At 40.4% G+C, this 19,777-nt stretch overlaps 1 protein-coding gene across 1 annotated transcript in view; it reads left to right on the top strand.

Moving 5' to 3' along the window:
• Positions 1-153: 153 nt before the first annotated feature.
• Positions 154-19,777, top strand: part of HOOK1 (hook microtubule tethering protein 1) — a 30,437-nt gene continuing 10,813 nt past the window's right edge. The window contains exons 1-12 of the mRNA XM_054164947.1: positions 154-334; positions 6,284-6,369; positions 7,945-8,017; positions 8,335-8,385; positions 10,130-10,262; positions 11,026-11,093; positions 12,210-12,272; positions 12,752-12,835; positions 15,696-15,862; positions 16,443-16,583; positions 17,858-18,059; positions 19,017-19,127. Coding sequence (XP_054020922.1) covers positions 284-334; positions 6,284-6,369; positions 7,945-8,017; positions 8,335-8,385; positions 10,130-10,262; positions 11,026-11,093; positions 12,210-12,272; positions 12,752-12,835; positions 15,696-15,862; positions 16,443-16,583; positions 17,858-18,059; positions 19,017-19,127 — 1,230 coding nt within the window. The 5' untranslated portion in view covers positions 154-283. The remainder of the gene's footprint in view (positions 335-6,283; positions 6,370-7,944; positions 8,018-8,334; positions 8,386-10,129; positions 10,263-11,025; positions 11,094-12,209; positions 12,273-12,751; positions 12,836-15,695; positions 15,863-16,442; positions 16,584-17,857; positions 18,060-19,016; positions 19,128-19,777) is intronic.

Below are 19,777 nucleotides of genomic sequence, written 5' to 3'. Positions count from 1 at the left end.
CCAGGAGGCACGCGTTCGCCCTCCCGAGTGATTGGCAAGAACAGCTACACCTCCTCTCTGTGATTGGTCACACCCGCTGCCACTCCCAGCGTTTGAAGGCATGGGCGGGCGCTGACGTGTACGTCCCGACGACACCCCTGCCCCGCTGGGACCGGCGCGGGTGGAGTGGGCTGCGTTGGCACGTCAATTGCGCGTTGTTGTGGGCGTAAGCGCGCTTCGTGCATCGGGTGCTTACGCAGCCACCTTGAGCGGGGGCGGCCAGTGGGGGGAAGTGGCCGCCGCCATGGAGGCGAAGCCGGCGGACCTCCTGCTCTGTGACAGCCTCATCCTCTGGGTGAGTGGCGCGACGGGGGGGGGTCTGCACCGACGCCTTCCTCCCCGCCCGTCTTCACTGTCCTCGTGGATCCTTCCTAGGAGGAGGCCGTGGGGGGGCTTAGGCAGGAACAGCCTGTCCCGATGGAGAAGGGCTGTTCCTGGCACAGCAGAGCCCCGGAACGCGGCGGCGGCTTCGCGGGGGCGGTCGGGAGCGGCACGAGGGCACCTGTTGGCCTCCCGCCGTTGCTGCGGTGACGGTGGGCGACCGCCACAGGCTGGAGGAGGCGGTGGAACGAGGCCTGCCGAAACTCGCCGCTCGGGGGCTGAGCAGCCCGCTCCTCCGGGCTGCAGTCAGGCGCTCCCGGCGGGGGAGAGGTGCCCGAGCAGAAGCGGGTGGCGCTTGCGGTACAAGCATGGCCGCAGCAGAGAAACAAGTGTTTATACCTCCACTGAAATGTCATCACCCTTGAAGCGTACATGTGGTCGTTTGAATACCCTGTAGGCCCCAAGTAGTGGTTCTCCAGCAGTGTCTGCAACGTGGAAACCGCTCAGTAATTAATAATAAATACATGTGATTAATTTTAATTGCGTTCTGAAACCTCAAAACGTTTCATACCAGCTTTCAGTTGGCTAAGCATTTATTAGTCAGTTGTAGCACATCCAAATGTGTGATGTTGCCTGTGCAAGGAACGTGCATTTAGAGTCATGGGATCACTAAGGTTGGAAAAGACCTTTTTTGAGATCTTCCAGTCCAGTCAATCTTTCTTTCTATCTCTTGATCTTTCTAAGCTCCTGCTTCCTTGTCTGTCATTCTGGTCTTGCAGATGCAATATATTTTGAGGGAGGCAACTCTGAAAAAATAGACATTTCATGTGAAGTCTTGACAAGGAAGCCACAGTTACCTGCTGTGAAGGGTTTCGCAAGTAATAGCAGGTGTTCCACTTATGTAAAGTGTAAATCAGGGAAAGAAGTGAGTACCTTACAGAGGCAATACTTTTAGTGACCTTGTATCCTCCTCCTGGCATTCTGTATCCTATTTTGTGGGTCTTCAGAATTTTGGTTATCTGGAGTGGGATTTTTTTTTGTAGTTTAACCTTATGCATACTTCTCTCTCTCTTTTTAAGGGCTCTTTATGTTTTCCTCTCGGTAGTCAGATAAGTCCATCATGATCAGTGCAATCCTGAACTCTGCCTCAAAAACCTGCCAGGCGTGCTGATTTTTTTTAATGATTTTCACAAACTTAATTTGCATTTTTAGTATCCTCTCAGTGCATAGCTGTAACTATGCCATGGATCTTAAAGGAATGCTAGTGGAACTTTAGCCTTAAACTGAAAGAGCTTTGTGTGGTGTCGTTAATGTACATGGCCATCCACCTCTGTGTGTTCACATTTTGTATACACTACGTGGCAGGTGTATTGCCAGATGCGTGGGTTTAGCTTTAACACCCTATTTGTAGTTCACAGCTTAGTAAAAGCTGGTTGTTAACACTAAGATGTTTCAAACTTTTTTTCAACTTGAATAATAGGGGAAAGAAAAAGTCGGGGAGAGAGAGAATGAAGTGCTGTATATCTGAAGAGAAATGGGCTTAGAACTCTGGTTCTGAAGGTTTCTGAATTTAATATTTAGGCATCAATACAGCAAAGAGATGTTCATGGCTTTCTGCGCCCTCCTGCCACGTCTTGTTTTTATTTTACAAAATATTGCAACAAAGATGTTATTGAATTTAAAGTTTTGAGGACGTTACAGGAAAAACACAAGGGAGCTCGATTACAATATAGGGAAAATGTATGTCAGTTTCCAAGGGATATTAGTACCGAAGTAATATCTGTTAAGACTGAGCTCACCAATCTGTTGCAGAAAGCATTTTTTAACTCAGAAAGACAAACTTTAGTGTACGTGAAATAAACCTTAATATTTTCTCCCTCTGGGTAGGAGTGGAGTAGTAAGTGTAGCAGCAGTAAGCCTAGTGATGCAGTAGAGCCTTTTGTGTTTAGGTGCCATTACAACAGGTGTTGAGTATCTTTTGGTACTGTGCTGGTCTGAGACTGCTTCTGTCTTTGTCTCCAAACTAGAAACTAGATGTATGGTAATATCTTAAACAGAAAGCTTTTTCTGTATTAGGTGTACCCCTGTTTGGCACTGGCAGCAGTGGTAATGTTAACTCTGAGTTGTTATATTCTAGGATTAAGAATTACTTTTGTTGCTTTGAAATCTCTGGCTGTCTGCATAACTTACATCCCTGGTGTGTACAGAGAACACCAGCCTGCATCCTCTGGATGAAATTGAGGGCATGCATTCCCTAGAGTTGGATAGGCTGATTTCCACTGGGTAATGTGAACACTCTTGTTTCACTTACAGCTGTTGGTGGCAGAGCCTTCAGCAGATCCAGAGAAAAGGCACTGGGTGTTACGTGATACAAAATAAATTTTTCAGGAGTAGAGTGTGAGTGTAATAGCTGTGTGTCTGAGAGAAAAATGCTTGCTTCTCTTGTAGTAGCCAGTGGCAGGGTGCATTTTAGCTAGGTTCATGAAATGGTTTTCAGCAAGAGCAGCTCCTGGAAGCTATAATTAGTAAAACTGATCAAATCTGGGAAAAAAAGAGGATGCTACCAGAATCCTGAAGTCTGTGGCAGCTTCTACCAACCTCCTTCCCATGCCTACAGCTTTCATTTGTTTTGCAAGTACAGTAATAATCTGTTCTGAGGAAGTGATTGGTGTTTAAAGAACCCATAATTAATACTTCTACTCTCATATTATTTCTAAGTGTTTATGTAACTCTCTGTCCTGCTTTTTGCTTAATTTTAATTAGCTGTTTCTATTCTGGGAGATACTGGCCTACATAAAGCAGTGTTCCATGTCACAGGGTCTTCTAAGGCTTTGTTTCCTGGCTCTGACAAGCTCAGGTGAAATGGTAGTGCCTGTGCTGAGCAGTTTCTTTGATTTACAAGGGGGTATATCCAAACGGCAGCATCATGGTATTGTGCCATCACACTCTGCATTCTGGCATGCTCAGTCTTGACTCATAGGCTTACATGCCTGTTTTTGCCTTGGTAGTAAGGCTGTAGTATTAGAAACCAATGCTGTCAGTCACAGCTGCTTCCATTGGTGGTGTTCTACTTAATCTTTTATGTAAGCTACCAGGGATTACTGACTTCTCACTTGCTGTAATAGAGGATTTAAAATACTTGCTTTTAATTGAAAAACAAATACAAAAAGCCCAGCCCTTGTGCTGCATGCTTTTTCTCTTCATGGCTTGATAAGACTCTCTTTGAAGCAAGCAAACAAATATTTAGAGTATATGGTCACTCTTTGTATGGATGACAACTGCCTCAAATTCTCACAGCTGGAAACCACTTTTCCACCAGTCTGATTCAAGTGTTTCCCTTTCCCAAACACACTTGACCAGGTCATTCACCAGCGACCTCTGAAGAAGCTTATGTTTCACAGGATGTTTGGGGAAGCTCTCTTGCAGATAGACAGGTCATTTGGGACATTGTAAACACAGTAAGTTTAAGAAGTCAATTTTTGCAGTGGACAGAGATTATAAGGAGATCTGTTCTTGTTTCTATTGTATCCCACATCTTTTAATAGTATTAACAGCAAACTTTATCCTTTCTAGTTTATTCATCATTATAAAGATGACTGTATTTAAAAGAACTGCTGAGCTCTCATTTTCCTGAGCATGTGATGAGCTGGCTTGTGTGTTTCTCTCATCTAGGATAGTTAGTTCTGAGCTGATTGTCTTGGGGGAAGTAAAATTTTGCAGTAGTAGTAGCTAATTCTGTCCAAATATTAGATGTAAGCTTGGGGTAGTTAAAATACAATACAAAATCAAAAAATGGAGAATGCGTTTGACATTGAGGTAATCCCATTTTGCAGATCTTAAATACAGGAAAACAAGGAAACTAAGAAAAAAATTACCATCCTCATGGGAAGTGCAGGGGAGCTTCCATATGAGAATAGAATAGAATAAACCAGATTGGAACAGACCTTCAAGACCATCACGTCCAACCTATTATCCAACCTACCTAATCAACTAAACCATGCAACCAAGCATCCTATCAAGTCTCCTCCTAAACACTTCCACTGATGGCAACTCCACCACCTCCCTGGGCAGCCCATTCCAATGGCCAATCACTCTCTACACAGAGAATTTCTTCCTAACCTCCAGCCTAAACCTCCCCTGGCACAGCTTGAGACTGTGTCCTCTTGTTCTGGTGCTGGTTGCCTGGGAGAAGAGACCAACCTCTTCCTGTCCACAGCCTCCCTTCAGGTAGTTGTAGAGAGCAATAAGGTCTCCCCTGAACCTCCTCTTCTCCAGGCTAAGCAACCTCAGCTCCCTTAGCCTCTCCTCACAGGGCTTGTGTTCCAAACCCCTCACCAACTTTGTTGCCCTTCTCTGGACAGGTTCCATCAAGTCAACATCATTCTAAACTGAGGGGCCCAGAACTGGACACAGTACTCCAGAACTGGCTGAAGAGATGAGTCCTCTTGGTTATGGGAATAACAGTGAGAGGAGGGAAGTGTGAGAGGTCAATACAGACTTAAGCTCCAGGAGAAGGCAGCTGTGGAAGAGTCTGTTCACTGTCTGCAGAAGAAGTGGAGAAAACAAGGCAAAGACAGCAGGTGGTACACTGACAAGAGAGGATATCCTGCAGAGTGCTTGGATGCAGAGTTTGTGGCTGCATAGGGTGCCTCGTCTGTGAGTTCATGGAAGGAAACCTCACTGAGGGCCGTTAAATAGAAATGTACTCTCTGCAGTACTCTAAGACCCAATTTCCTGGAGCCTAATGGAGCACTTTTCAGAGTATAGTCACTTTTTATAGTTTGGAGTGATCTGAGGACCTGGGGCGCCTCAGTGTTTTAAGGCTTCATTCATGCAGCAGGCAGAATTTTAGGCAGAAATTACCAGGACAGCAGAAGAGCTGCCTATGGCTGTGTAACAAACTAGGATCATAGGTCAGGTTGATGATGAGGCTGTTATGTATAGAGCTGTCTGTGGGGTGTTCAGGTGTTCATGTCACTCGGGTGGCTTGCAGAGAAGCTAGCTGCAAAGCACTTAAGCTATTAATTTTTAAAATTTTTTAATTTATTTTTTTTTTAGGATGGGAGTTGCATCTTGTTTGTATAGCCCTGTTACAAAGGGGCTGTAATTGTACTTGTGCCTGGAAGCACCAGTTACAGCACAAAGATTACAAATAGCAATTCATCAAGAATAGATCAGGCAGCTGCTTATAAAATGTTTCCATATATAATCTGCTTTTGTAATAGAGGAGAAAAGGGGAAAACTGGGCCTTTGTTGCCTAATCTTTGGACAGAAATAAGCAGATAGGGTAAAGCTGCAGCCAGCCCTATGCTAAAACACTGAGTAGTGTGCGATGCTTAGAAAAGAACAAGGAAAAAAATGTGTGGATGTGTGTTAACTCTAAACACCAGAAATAGTGTGTGAATAAAATACCACTCTCAGGAAAAGATTTAATAACTTCAGGTTATAGTGAAGTTTCTTGGGTTTATTTATGGATTTAAAATATATTTTTGAAGTTGTGCATGTATAGAAATATATTTAATTTTGGAATTTCTGATTTGCCAGCAAGTACATTGCCAGCTCACAGGACTTGAAATGATTCAGTCTTTTCTAGCTGTCTTCATGTCTTTAAAGTGTGTAGTAGCTCTCAGACAACTGTTTCTTTCCGCTACTTTTGCATAATTTTCTCCCTTCCACTCCTTCAGGTAATTTCAAGGCTCTTTGTTGGTGTCATGACTTCTAAAGTTTCATGCCACTAGTCATAACAGTCACAAGTATTGAGATAAAAACTTAAAATCTGCATCGTTGAGAAAGGTTTTCAACTGCCTCAGGTAGAAAGGCATCTTGCTAAACGCCTATACCTTAACAAATAGAAGGAAAATAGCAACTAATTTTCTGACCTCTGTCTACTGAGTGAGAAATTCAGTGTTTTTCCCTGTTTCAGTTGCAGACATTCAATACTGCTGCGCCTTGCAGAAATGTTCAGGACTTGACTAATGGGATTGCCATGGCCCAGGTCCTTCACCAAATGTAAGTTGTTACTTAAATTCCAAGAGGAGATATTTAATGTTTTGAGGGCATTGTTTGATGTGCATAGTTGCTTTTAAAGAAGAGAATTAAAGTGGATGGTTTATAGGAAAAGACATGGCTTTGTATTGTTTGGGGGTATGACATAATAGTTAATTAATAATAGTTGTGATGGAATGGAGAAGGTATTCTAATACTGCACCATTAAATTAATACTTAAGGATTCTTGAGCAAGAATAATAAGATCTTCATTTTTCCCATCAACATCATTTCTATGGATATCCGTGCTTCAGGAAGTAGGAATGAGGAACTAAAAGTTCAGAGGGCATGTCTTTGTACTCTTTTCTTTTAAGACTGCTCAATTAATTTTGACTTTATTTCTAGGATTTAAATGATAACTTATTTGCATGGAAAAAAAGAACTATGAAACTTCAGTGGCAATCCTATTACTAAAAAATAGTTTATTAATCAAAAGAAGATAATTCCTTTTTTACTGGTGTGATGACAAATGGTACTGGCTGACATTAGATTTGAAATTTGCAGTTACTTGAGAGGGTTGTAACAGGAGTCTTTTGTCGAGTGCCTGGGTACAGGGCCATCACTGTAATTTTATTGTTGTTGGCTCAATTAATATGGAGAAATCTGAATTGCCATCTCTTGCTCAAACTATATTTTTGATTACCAAGAAATTTAAACACTGCCATTGCCCCCCAAAAGAACTCCGAACAAAAGCCCCGTCTGAAAAATACAAACCCAGAAATCCCCATCTGCTTGAAAAGGTTTTGAAAGTGCTGTGTAAGGAAAAAATCATCCTTTTGGTAGAGCATGGCAAAAATTGATTTAGGGCTGCTTAGTGAAGGTTTACTGAGGGTCACCTCCCATGGGTTTGTGGTACTAGGTTGCCATAGGCTCTGGTCAGACTTCTTTACAACCAAGCTGGTTGATATGCAAGTGAGGATAATAATTGTCTTTTATTAAGTGCTTTGAGACTAGTGAATAAACAGCACAGTGTAAAAGTTAAGGTATTATTAGATATGCTGTGATTGTAACACTTGACAGCTCAGTGTGTGCAAACACCTCCATCAGCAGCCCATCCTTATTTATGCTGGCAGAGTGAATATACTTTTGCCCGAGGGAATCACAGACCTGCAAAAAACATCAAACGCCAATGGTTTAAAATGCGATGTGTGTTTTTAACTTGGTAAGTGCCTTGAATTTTTCAACCGTTGCTGCAATTTGTCAAAGTGTACATGAGTAGGCATTAAACATCAGAAGAGGATGTTGCTTTACATCATTGTGATCGCTTTGTCAGGTGCAAAAATATTCAGCGTGACCTTCCAGATCCTTGTGTAGCTGTAGCTAGCTCAAGCATGCACAGAAATTCTTCCTGCCGTGGAAGCTGGTGTCTTAATACAGCCAGCAGGATGGAAATTTCCTGTGACATAACTTGCAGTCTCCAGGAATTCATGCCTCATTAGGCACTGTAGTCAAACATCTGATGCTTTAATGCTGGGAATCTGGTATCTCATTTATTTAAGTCTATGCTTTATGATACTTAATCATTCAATTTTGTTTCAGAGATGTTGCTTGGTTTGATGCGTCGTGGCTAAATCGCATTAAAGATGATGTTGGTGACAACTGGAGAATAAAGGTATTCAAAACCTTGAAGTAAGCAGAAGCTTGTGGGGTTGGGTATCGTGTCTATCCTGATAGTATATAGCAGGCCAAACCCTGTGGCATTAAGATCAGACTTTATTAGATTCCGTTGAATGAACCTGAGCTATCTGATAGTTTAGGTGCTTCCACCGTTGATGCATCCATCATTGAGATGTTTCTTTTCCCCTGTCATTGTAGGGTCCTTTTGTAGAGCTGCTATGTACACATTTTATTGTAAATTGCCATTTAATTTCAGCAAAATTAAGAGTTCTAATAAAAGCCTATAACTTTTCTTTCATGTACAACAATTAGTCCAGTAATCTGAAGAAGATACTGCAAGGCATTATGGACTACTATCACGAGGTATGAAAAAAGCAATTCTAAAATTTCTAATCATTAAACATTGTAATTGTTGTTCTCTGTCACCTAGCTTTTTTTTCTTGGCAAAATCATACATTGTAAAGACTTTTTTTGGGCAGAAAGTATATAATAACTACCTGGTTATGTGAGAGGTCTGAGTGGATATAATTTCAGCAGATGTATTTTAGATAGGACTCCTGGAATATGGAAACCGTGTCTCTGTTGTTGCCCAGGTGAATCTCCTATGGACTGTGCTGCAGAATCCTGTTGATTTCTCTGTGTGTGTTCATATTTGCTCTTGTCTAGTCATGTTTTGGTCTTTTTGTATGCAACAGAACAGCTTTGGCAGCCCTAGTTTAGGTTTTGTGATACTCACCTGGAAGCTGGGAGGTAAGTTGCAAATCCTCCTGGACATAGTAAGGGTTATAGTTTATCCTCTCCCATGCTACTATGGTAGCTATATTTTGAATTTAAACCAAGAAATTGCTGAATTTTGTATGGAGCTTGGTGACAGTTCTGTAGTGGATATGGTATGGATAAACTTGCCAGGTCATCTTATGGCTCCCTGGTCTTGTAGACCTTTATCTCCCTTTCCTTGGATATGTGACTTAAGTAGTGAGCTCTCTGCAGAAGTTTGGAGGAAAGGGTGAGATAAGGTAGCAACAGCAGTATGTTAAAAGAAATTTGTTGCCACTATGTAGCCCATCCATGGATTTATGATAGATGTTTCAGTGTACACTTAATACATGGAAAGGATTCCTAGATCCTGATAGGGAAACACTAATTTCTAGACCCTGAGTGATTTTTGGACATAATCTGCCAAACGGCATGGAATTTGAGGCACGGGCAGGAAAAAGCTCAGTTGCTGGGCAACTCTCACTTTGAAAAAGCAGTGATGCTTTCAGAACGAGGTAGCAGCTAAACAGAAACTTGAGAACTGAAGTTTTTAACTTACCCTAACTTCTACAAGTTCTACTTCCTGCCAGACCCTTCTGTATTGGCAGGACTGATGCTCTCTGGTAAGCCCCAGAAATAGGACTTCTTTAGCTCTATGAGGAGCTTTTTGAAGTATTAGGAAGCAATTGAATTTGGAAATTTTGGGGCTTTTTTCCTGTGTTGATAGACCTCCAATATGAAATAGTTTAGTCTATCCCAAGAACTTTTAACTTATTGCTGTCGATTTTTCTTGTATTTGTGGTCAGTTAACTAGACCTCCACACTTGGGAAACTTGTGGGTTTGCTGGAACAATTTTACAGAACTCTTACTCAAGTGGCTATCTTCATTCCAGTAAATAATTGCTAGGTGGTTGCATATATTTCATTTATTTCTTCTTTAGTATAAAAATTGGAGATGCCCAATAGGGTAAAGGTCACTGGCTTGCAGTGGATGGAGTACCCCTTCCCCAGAAAATACTCATCAGGGACAGAAGGATAGAGACAGATGTTTGGATGAGCTTTGCTTGTGCCAGAGAGAACCTCGGTGTATGACATCTGAGTTTTATGTATGAAGCCCTGTAACAAAGGAGTTACATAAAATAGATAACATTCACTTTATCTAGCCTCTTCATATTTTCTGGTCTGATTCTGCTGTGTACTCTCTCATCAACCAGTATTTTTAGTGTTTAAAATCCTTCCCTTCCATGGTAAAAAAACTTATTAATAGACCACTTTCTTTGGATGTCTTGCTGAGTCCAGATTTCTGCTGTACAAAAGTTGGAGTCTATTTGCTCTCTTTGTTTGTTTTCAGTTCTTGGGCCAGCAGATTTCAGAAGAGCTTATTCCAGACTTAAACCAGATCTCCGAGAACTCGGATCCCACTGAACTGGGGAGGCTGCTGCAGCTTATTTTAGGTTGTGCAGTCAACTGTGAAAGGAAACAAGGTACACACTACCCTTATCTGTTCAGCAAACAGCCTCAGGTGATTGAGGTGGAAGAGATATAAAAAACCTTTCTTATTTTTTCACATATAGTAAAAGGTCTTTTTTAGTGTGTTGCATGCTTACTCTGAAATTGGAATTCACTTCAAGGTGGAGAACCTGTGGGAAATTTCTGTGACTAAAACTCAAAACTTTGGTTTTCAAAAATAGTCTGAAGTGTGTGTGTGTATTGTTCATACTTGTTCAAATATGTGCCAAGACCTAAAACTTGCTTTATTTGCACTTGAATAGTAAGTTAAACTAAAAACTTACATTAGAAGCTGACACTTGTTCATCTTCAGAGGCTCAAGACTGAATTGGTTAAGTTTTCGCTCCCCATGCAGGAGCTAATGCTTAATGCTCTGGCTAAGGAATCTTCCATGTGATTCTCTTCATAGAACAGATAAAATTTTTAGCTAGTCAGAAATGACTGCATCAAAGAGTATTTGGGAAACAAACTGTCAGGCTGCACATGGAAAAGGAGCCATGTAAATATCTTAATGTCCTTATTCTGCATAGTACAAAGTTGTTCACTTAGGGGATGATAATATCTACCATAATACTGGGTGATAATGTTGCTGGTTAATGATAGTGCTGTCTATAATAAAGACTGCTACCTGTTTTGAAGAAGCTTTATAGAGAACAGATCTTTCTGCAAACAGTATTTCATGCTACTCAAGCCATTGATATGAAGTTGTCAGGACTCACCACAAATTCTTTTTCACAGAACACATACAAAATATCATGACCCTTGAGGAGTCTGTTCAGCATGTTGTCATGACTGCCATTCAAGAGGTAAGTAAGAAACTCATAGCCTAATGCAGTTGAGAAGTTTGAATATCCATTTGTTGATCTTTAAATTCTTTCAATCCAAGCAAAGGTAAGGGAGGAGTGCAAGTACTTCCTTAAATTATCTGGGAAGATCAGGACCAAGAGGCCCCAGACCAAACAAAAGGGTTTTTACTTTAGTCTCATGTATATATGCCCAAGCAAATAACTTGTGGCGACAATAAATGCTTAAGATACCCTGTTTCACATAAGAAATGTATCTAGTTTCCAGCTGATGAGTGTATGGTGAGTCAGGTTCTGGATTTTCTGTCCCAGGCTAAAAGTTGAGCTGAATGTAACTCACTGTGAGGCTACATTGTTCTGACAGACCATTCTAGCATCTGATCTGCAAACTCCCAGCCATATTTCCTTTATTCTTGCTGTACCATGCTCCCCCTGCAGCTTACTTTGTTCTTAGTTGCATCATCTCGGTGATCCAGCTCACAGCATAGCTCTGCAGTCACTCACATCTGTGAGCTTCAGGATTGAAGAGTAGTGTGGAGGGAGGCAAAACCAGATGCTGACTTCAAAGAAAATGTCATGTGTAACAGCACCAGCCTCTCTACAATGTCCTTTCAGGTAGCTGTAGAAAGCAATTCCTGAGTAAGAAGCAAAGTTGTTTAATTGTTGATAAACATACTGTTTATATCTTTGTACTTGATATAAGTGAGAGCTCTCTTAATGTTCCTGTTCTTTGCTTAGTGGCAATAAATGTGACACAAAGAAGTATGGTAACTATTTAAACTAATTGGGTGAAACCCTGTCTTCTGGTTCACTCCATTTGATTTGACATCTGAGTAGCAGTAACTTCAACAGATCAGATACAGATCAGATTCATCCAATGAAATGTTGCTGCTAACTTGGTTAACTTGGGGAGGGAGGAGGTTCAGAAAGTCACCTTGTTCTGGATTTTTAAGACACCTTCACTAACCATGAAGGTTTTGTAATCATCATTAATCTGTTTTGATATGTTGAAGAGATGCAAAGAAATGGTGAAAAATACACTTGGTACTCAGTAAACAGTGAATTTAGAAATACTTGACCTCTAATTTAACCTCTTTTTCCTGTGTCCTCTTTCTGTAGCTCATGAGCAAGGAAATGACAGGTCCTTCCACAAGTGATGCATCGAATGAAATTGAACAGCAGGTAACTGCTTAATATTTGTTGCTGTCATAGTTCAAGCCTGAATGATAAGTTGGTATCTTGCCATCTCTTAACTGAAAAAAGGGGATGCTCTTCACTTCAAAGTGTTGCACACAGAATAGAAATCCTGAGTTTTATTTTAAGATGAAGGGCGTTTAATTTAACAGGCAGGGATTTTGAGGTCGTGAGAACACAAATGTTTCTGCGTTTGTTTTTTGTCGTGCTTTCAGCACAGCTATGTTGGATCTGGATGCTATTCCAAGTTACAATAATTTACTTCTTTAATGTGGTAGTCTTTTAAAATGCTGGAGAAATGAACAGAGATCCTGGTCAGACAGTGTACAGGTAGGTTTCTGTGTCAATGAGTGTGCCTAATGTCTTCCTTAAACAATTAGTGTAACCTGATGGGACGTTTTGGAAGCTGAAACTGAGTGCTTTGAATATAGGCTGGAATGATTGACTTTTCTTACCTTTTTTAAAAGCTTAAAAAAGCTTTGGAAGATCTTCAGGAAGCACTGGCAGAGAAAGAAGAGTTGGCACAAAGGTGTCAAGAGCTAGATTTACAGGTAAGAAACAGCAAGCTGTTTATTTCTTTAATATGTGGTGGTGCTGCTATTAAGGTGAAGACATTCTGAAGGGCAAAGAATTTTGCATTTATTTAACTTTGTCTGAGAATATTTAGCTGGGTTTTGGGGAAAAGCAATTACTCTGTACTCCAAAATGCAATTACTGGGAATAGTTTTCTGAGGGATGTGTAAGCTGAGATTTTGTGCCAACTGTGAACTCAATGGTGGTTTGTTCTGCTAAGCTTTGTTTACTCCTAGGAGAGAGTAGCATTAAACCAGTGTTACAATGCCTTTACAAATTGCCCATTTAATTTTTAGTCACTGCTTCCTTTTGTGTTTTGAACTGTGTCCAAAAAAATCCAGTTCATGTAACAATCAGCCATTAGATTTAATCACAGAAAATGATGCTGTTTTCAATAGGAGTTGATGAAAGACTAAAATGGGCAACTTCTCTAAAATTTACCAACTTTTTCTCATACACAGTTGCCACAGGGAGGATATTTCAGGAAATAAAAATAATGGACACAAATAGATCCTTGCTGACATTTTTCAAACCAGGCTGATAATAGACCTACTTTTGTTTTAGTAAATATAGAAGTTAATCAGGTCACTCCAGAAAAGAGTATTTCATAACTATAAACTGGAATTTGCATTTCAATCAAATTTTTTAGAGGAAAAAAAACAAAAAACAAAACAGCCAATCCATTTGTGAGCCTTAAGGTCTGATCCCTCTTTTATAGCACTATAGTCTGAGAATAGAAAGAAGTTTTATCTGGTAAGACAAGTTCATCTGAGCTTTGATGACGTACAAAGAAAACATTTGACTGACGTCTTCTTACAGAAGCCACATTGGCTGTATGAGCCTCTGGAACAAAATAGCAACACAAAACTAGAGGCCAGTTTTGCATTTCTTACAGGTAGTGACAGCTGAAAAAGTAGATTACTGACTATATTAGGTAGCTCATAGCCAATTACCATGACCAGGAAGCTTTTGCTAGAATTAAACTGATGCTTCAGTTCCTCTTTTTTCCTGAGGCAGTATTAAGGCTCCCTAGTAAATGTAGAGATCTACAAATGCTTGTGAGCAGAATCCGCAGGAGAAGATGATTTCTTTCTAAATGGGCAATAGGATTGATTTGACAGCTGAACCAACAGATTGCAGCTGTTAAACTGTTAGCTCTTCAAAAGCTCTTGTTTCAAGAGCTGCTGGATAACAAGTTCACTTGCACTTTCTCCTTCCATTAGGAGAATTAGTGTGTCTCACTAGAAAAGTCCCCAGGCTTTCTCCTGACTCCCACAAATTTCTCTTTTGAGATTTCTCTATTAACTAATGATAGGTTACACAAAGCCAGTTATTCATAACATGGTGTCGGCCAGGTCAAGGCATGAAAGGTGTTTGAGGGAAAGGTACTGCAGGGTATAAAGAGATGAGTTAATAACACCGTAGATCATAATTACTGTGAGGTGTTTTAAGAATACCTCTTCAGAATTTGTCTTGACTTTTAAATAACTTCTGTTATGTTGTAATAATGGAAAAGAAGCAAAAACCTATCAGGCACTGGAGAAGCTGAAAAAATTTCTCTGTGTGATTGAGCTTTTTGGGGCTTTGTTTTATTCTACTCTGAGATGGGTGTTCTTTCATAAAAATGTTGTAAGTGTGAGTGTTGTGCATGTTTAAGGAGTGGTTGAACCTTGAACAGGAAGTGTTATTGCTGAGCAAGGCTCAGGTGTGGCTCTGCTCAGAGGTGTTCTGTATGCATGTGACATCTGGTGTGTAAAAAGGAGTGACCTAGAAAGCCAGCACCTAATGAAGTGATGGATTAATTACTGTTCTGTTCCTTACACCTGTGTGATAGACTTCTAAAGTATGATCACAAACTGTTTCTTAATATTACATACTCTAGTTTATGTTTGATGTTTAGTCTAATAATGTCACCATGATATGTTTATTTTACTTATTTGAAGCCATAATATTGACTTGACACTTCTCATTTAAACTAATTCTTAATAAATTCACTTGTAAGGTCTCAGTCTTCCTTGATATTTTCCAAGAGTATAAGAAAGGTAGGTTTCCTTTATGATTCAGGAAAACATAACCCAAACAGCATATTGTCCCTGTTTTTAAATGCCAGTTAACTAACACATGCTACGTGCTCTTATGTTTGACAGGACGTTAAAATTAACACAACAGCTTTCCCTAGAAAAACTTTAAAGGTTCTCTCTTCTTAATCCTTCCCCATTTTATGGCTGTTAATATACTGACTGTTTCAATGAAGTGTTGTATTCTCATTTGCTTAGCTGTGAACACTTTTGATATCAAACCTGTTTGATAACATGTTGCAAGAAGTGCATGCTCTCTCTGAAGCTGTCTAGGTTTTTTCTTTTGCGTGTGTGCTTACTAGCTTACAGCGCTTGAAACCGCTTCTTGCGCAGCCATTCACTGCGGAGCGCACGGCAGAGCTGTGTTGGTGTGCTAGCCAGTGCCATCCTGCTTTTTATTGTTAAGTACAAGCAAGATGGAGAGTGTCTTGACACCAATAGAAGTTTTTTTGTACAGTGTCCATGGTATCCTTTTCAATGAAAGTACCAGTTTCTCTCCATAACCCATTGTCTGCCTCTACCATGGTTTCAGTTACAAAAATTGGGGTTTGTTTTTTTAGAGGGACTTCTCCCTTTAGTGCTTCATAACTATCATACACTAAAGCATCTGTATGCTCAAGTATGCTGTGTAAATTACATTCTGAAAGTTATAAATGCTTAGCCTTATTCATAAACTAATTTGGTGATGTACTGCTGTCCTGCCTTGGTTCCTCCCAGTTGGACAGGTCTTACATTGTTGGTGCTGTTTTATCTGCACTAGGTGGCTGCCCTCCAGGATGAGAAAAACAGCCTGATGTCGGAAAATGAGATTATGAATGACAGGCTAGAGCAACTAGATGACTCTCTTGATGATCCAAATACTGCAGTTGCAAAAAAGTATTTTCATGCACAGTTGCAGCTTGAACAACTTCAAGAAGAAAACTTCAGGTATGAAGTGGTTTCTCTCAAAAATGCTTTCCTTGTCATGTCAGTTATGTCCTGAGAATTTCTGCTACTTTCTCAGGATTTTTCTCTCAATGTCTTTTGCTAGGAAAGCTTCCTAGTACAGTCCTTACCTTTTTGAAAACCTGTTACTTGATGCAGAAAATAGCACTTGGTAATTGCCATATGGTAGCCATTTGATGCTGCAAAGAAGTTGGTGGAAGGCAGAAAATGAGCACAGAAGTGATTTGTGTGTAAACAAAATTCTAACACACTCAAACCCCACTGTATCTCTTATCTCTATTGATTTCAGTTACATACTAATTTTTCTCCTGGTGATTCCTGGAGGGGGGGTGGTGTGGAAATGACTTTTCATCTGGTCCCTTGATACGGTAAACTTGCAGTATACAATCCTTTGTGATTTACCAGGTAGACAAAATGTTCTGTGGTTACAGTACCATTTTTCTGACTACTTAAATCTAGTAGGTTTCCTTTGTCTTATTCATGTTTAGTAGTTCTAGCACTAAATGAAAAAATGCGTGATAACACTGAGTTCTAAACAGAGTTCCTGGTTTTGATCTGGCAGGCTTGAAGCTGCAAAAGATGATTATCGTGTCCATTGTGAAGACCTAGAGAAACAATTGATTGAGCTGCAGCACAGAAACAATGAACTAACCTCTTTGGCAGAAGAGTCTAGAGCCTTGAAAGATGAAAATGATATTCTTAGGTATGTAAGAGAGAGCTCCCCACACACGCATTAGGAGGATTTCATGATGAAAGCCAAGGGATTGTATGTAATGAGATTTCTTGCTCCTGAGGCATTACTTCTGCAGATAGATCTTAAAGTAAGTGTTGGAAAAAAGTCCTTTGACAATGCAGAGATGGAGTGCAAGCTTTCAGGCATAGACTTTATTGTTTGCTTAAGAATACCCACATGGGATTTTTCTGTGAAGTAAGATGAATACAGAAATTATTCTTCATATGGAATGAATGGTGAAGTTCTGCAAGAATTAAGACATTTTCATGGGCTTGCATTTGTGCATTCTTTATTAAGGGGAAATTTGTACTGGTAAAAGGCTGCGTTTTCTGAATGCAGAAAAGCATATATACAGCTAGAACTTCAACGTAGCTTGTAGTGTCAGCATTTCAGGCTTGATTTAGGCTGGCAACACGATTAACAAAATGAAGATGAAATACATAGTAACGTTGACTAGAATTTAACGTAACATTCCATCTTGCATAATCTAAATACCAGACCACCCAAGAAATAGCCAAAGCAAACTCTATTGCAAAAGCAGACCTGCTATTAATAAGGTAATATGAATAAGGCATGGAAGAAAAGTGGTTTCAGGTGTTTAACTTACAGTGGTTCTTAATTAGCATCTGAAACAAATCTTAAGTATAGATCTATTTTTTTTTCCCCCACAGTGTTCTTCTACTAGCTGCAAGTAATATGAGACAGCAGATAATAAACACAGACATTCAAATTTCTCTGTTTATGATTCAAATATTACCACATTGGTTTTGGTTAATGATCAGCTGGTAATTCTTGGTCATACTTGCTAATGATCCTTTTTGTAGTGCATTTATATTCTCATTATATATAAGCCCACCGTGAGAACATCTGCATGTTTTTCCTTACCAGGTACATGTATTTTGACTATCTAGCGCAGGATGTTGTGGCGCGGTTACATTGCACCCCACAGAATTCCCTAGAGAGATTTGACATACTAACCCTTGCTTCTACTTCTGGCATTCAGCTGTCAGTCTTACTCCCACTTTGAACCCTGTGCTAATTGCAATGTTTTATGAGCAGTCTTTGCATAACACAAGTGTGCATTTGTAAATAAAGTGGTGAGATTTAACTCTGCTGCTAAGCACGCTGAAAAAGCTTTAATGGGCATGACAGCAGAATTTTACTACTTCAATCTTTGGAAAAAAAAACAAAACAAAAACCCACCACAACAACAACATACTCCTAATTCTTGTTTGTACTTGAAGGAATACTGCAGACAAGGCAAGTAAGCTGGAATCCACTGTGGAAGTCTATCGTAAAAAGCTCCAGGATCTGAATGACTTCCGCAGGCAAGTCAAATCTCTGCAGGAAACCAACATGATGTACATGCACAATACAGTCAGTCTGGAGGAGGAACTGAGGAAAGCCAACGCAGCACGGGCCCAGCTAGAGACCTACAAGAGACAGGTAAGGCTGCAGCTATACTTAAGGTGCTACTTTTTCTTCAAATACGCATCTTACCTTTTGTCCTGGTTTGAGGGAACGTAGGTTTACCCTCTTTCCCCTCCTTCTCCTCCCACAGGGAAAAGCTACGCAGGGGAAGGTAAAATGGATAAACAAACTCACACAGTATTGGAAGTGAATAAAAGTAGTATTAACAAAATAGAAAAGGTATTAAGGGAAAAAGGAATTTATTAGGCCCTGATGGACTAGGCCCCACCGTGCAGCCCACAGCCAGCAAAAGTGAAAGCAGGAGCCAAGAGTGCTGACTGAAAGTTCTGCCTCTTAAATAGGGAATATGCAGGAAAGGGAAGAAAGAAAGAAACCTACAACACCTACATAAGATTTATTCAAATATTTTTCATAGAAGCATAATTTAACAGCTGAATTTAAGCCCATGTGCTTAACCTGTATTGCCCCATAAGATTTGATGTTGGAAACTCCTTCATGCACTGCTGTTCACTCTTTGTCTTCCCCTGTTCATTAAGCTAGCAAGCTTAACTGTAGTTGCCCTCTGAACTGATCAGTTTTTCATGGTTTCTAGGCTTTTCTTCTTTAAATGAGGTAATTCTTGTGCTTGGGAGGGGTTGTTTAGCTATTGCTGAGATTACTTGTATGCAATATTCCAAACTTCATTCATGGAAATGTATTCTAAACTTGGTTTAATTTTAATTTCACTTATTTCAGTAGTAATTAAAGAGATGCAGGAGTTAAATAAAGCCTGAGAAGACAAAACAAAGCAAAACCCAAACGAAAGCAATAATCTCCAAACACACAGACCTTTGTTCAATTTCTCTTCCCCCAAGCTTGGAGGATCAGCTCTCTATTTCAGCTGAAAAGGGCAAGAGTGAAGGTTTTTAACATAGCTTTTAGAGGTGGCAGTTTGCAAAGTTCGTATGCTGGATGTCATCTTTTTATGAAAAGGTCCAGGAGCTTCATAACAAACTGTCTGAAGAATCCAAAAGGGCTGATAAGCTGGCCTTTGAAATGAAGAGACTTGAAGAAAAACATGAAGCTTCAATCAAAGAAAAAGAGGTAAGCCTGTAGTAAAAGGGGTTATTTGAACACCTAATAAATCTGACGTTCCTCTGCTTGAGGAAAGTCTTCCCAGAAGTATCATAGAATCAACAAGGTTGGAAAAGACCTCAAAGATCATCAAGTCCAACCTGTCACCCAAGATCTCATGCCTACTAACCATGGCACCAAGTGCCACGTCCAATCCCCTCTTGAACACCTCTAGGGATGGCGACTCCACCACCTCCCTGGGCAGCACATTCCAATGGCTAACAACTCTCTCTGTGAAGAACTTTCCCCTCACCTCCAGCCTAAACTTCCCCTGGTGCAGCTTGAGGCTGTGTCCTCTCGTTCTGGTGCTGGTTGCCTGGGAGAAGAGGCCAAACCCCTCCTGGCTACAACCTCCCTTCAGGTAGTTGTAGACAGCAATAAGGTCTGCCCTGAGCCTCCTCTTCTCCAGGCCAAACAATCCCAGCTCCCTCAGCCTCTCCTCACAGGGCTGTCACGAGCCTCGTTGCCCTTCTCTGGACATGTTCAAGTATCTTAATGTCTTTCTTAAATTGAGGGGCCCAGAACTGGACACAGTGCTACTATAAAAATATTCAGTGCCTCTTATGAGTGCATACACGTATAAAACAGGTCTTAAAGTCTGTGTGTCAGTACTATTCCTG

Source organism: Dryobates pubescens, chromosome 11 (assembly GCF_014839835.1).
Source record: "Dryobates pubescens isolate bDryPub1 chromosome 11, bDryPub1.pri, whole genome shotgun sequence".
NCBI classification, from domain to species: domain Eukaryota; kingdom Metazoa; phylum Chordata; class Aves; order Piciformes; family Picidae; genus Dryobates; species Dryobates pubescens.
Note: the sequence above shows the minus strand (reverse complement) of the source record. Positions and strands in the feature narration are given on the sequence as shown.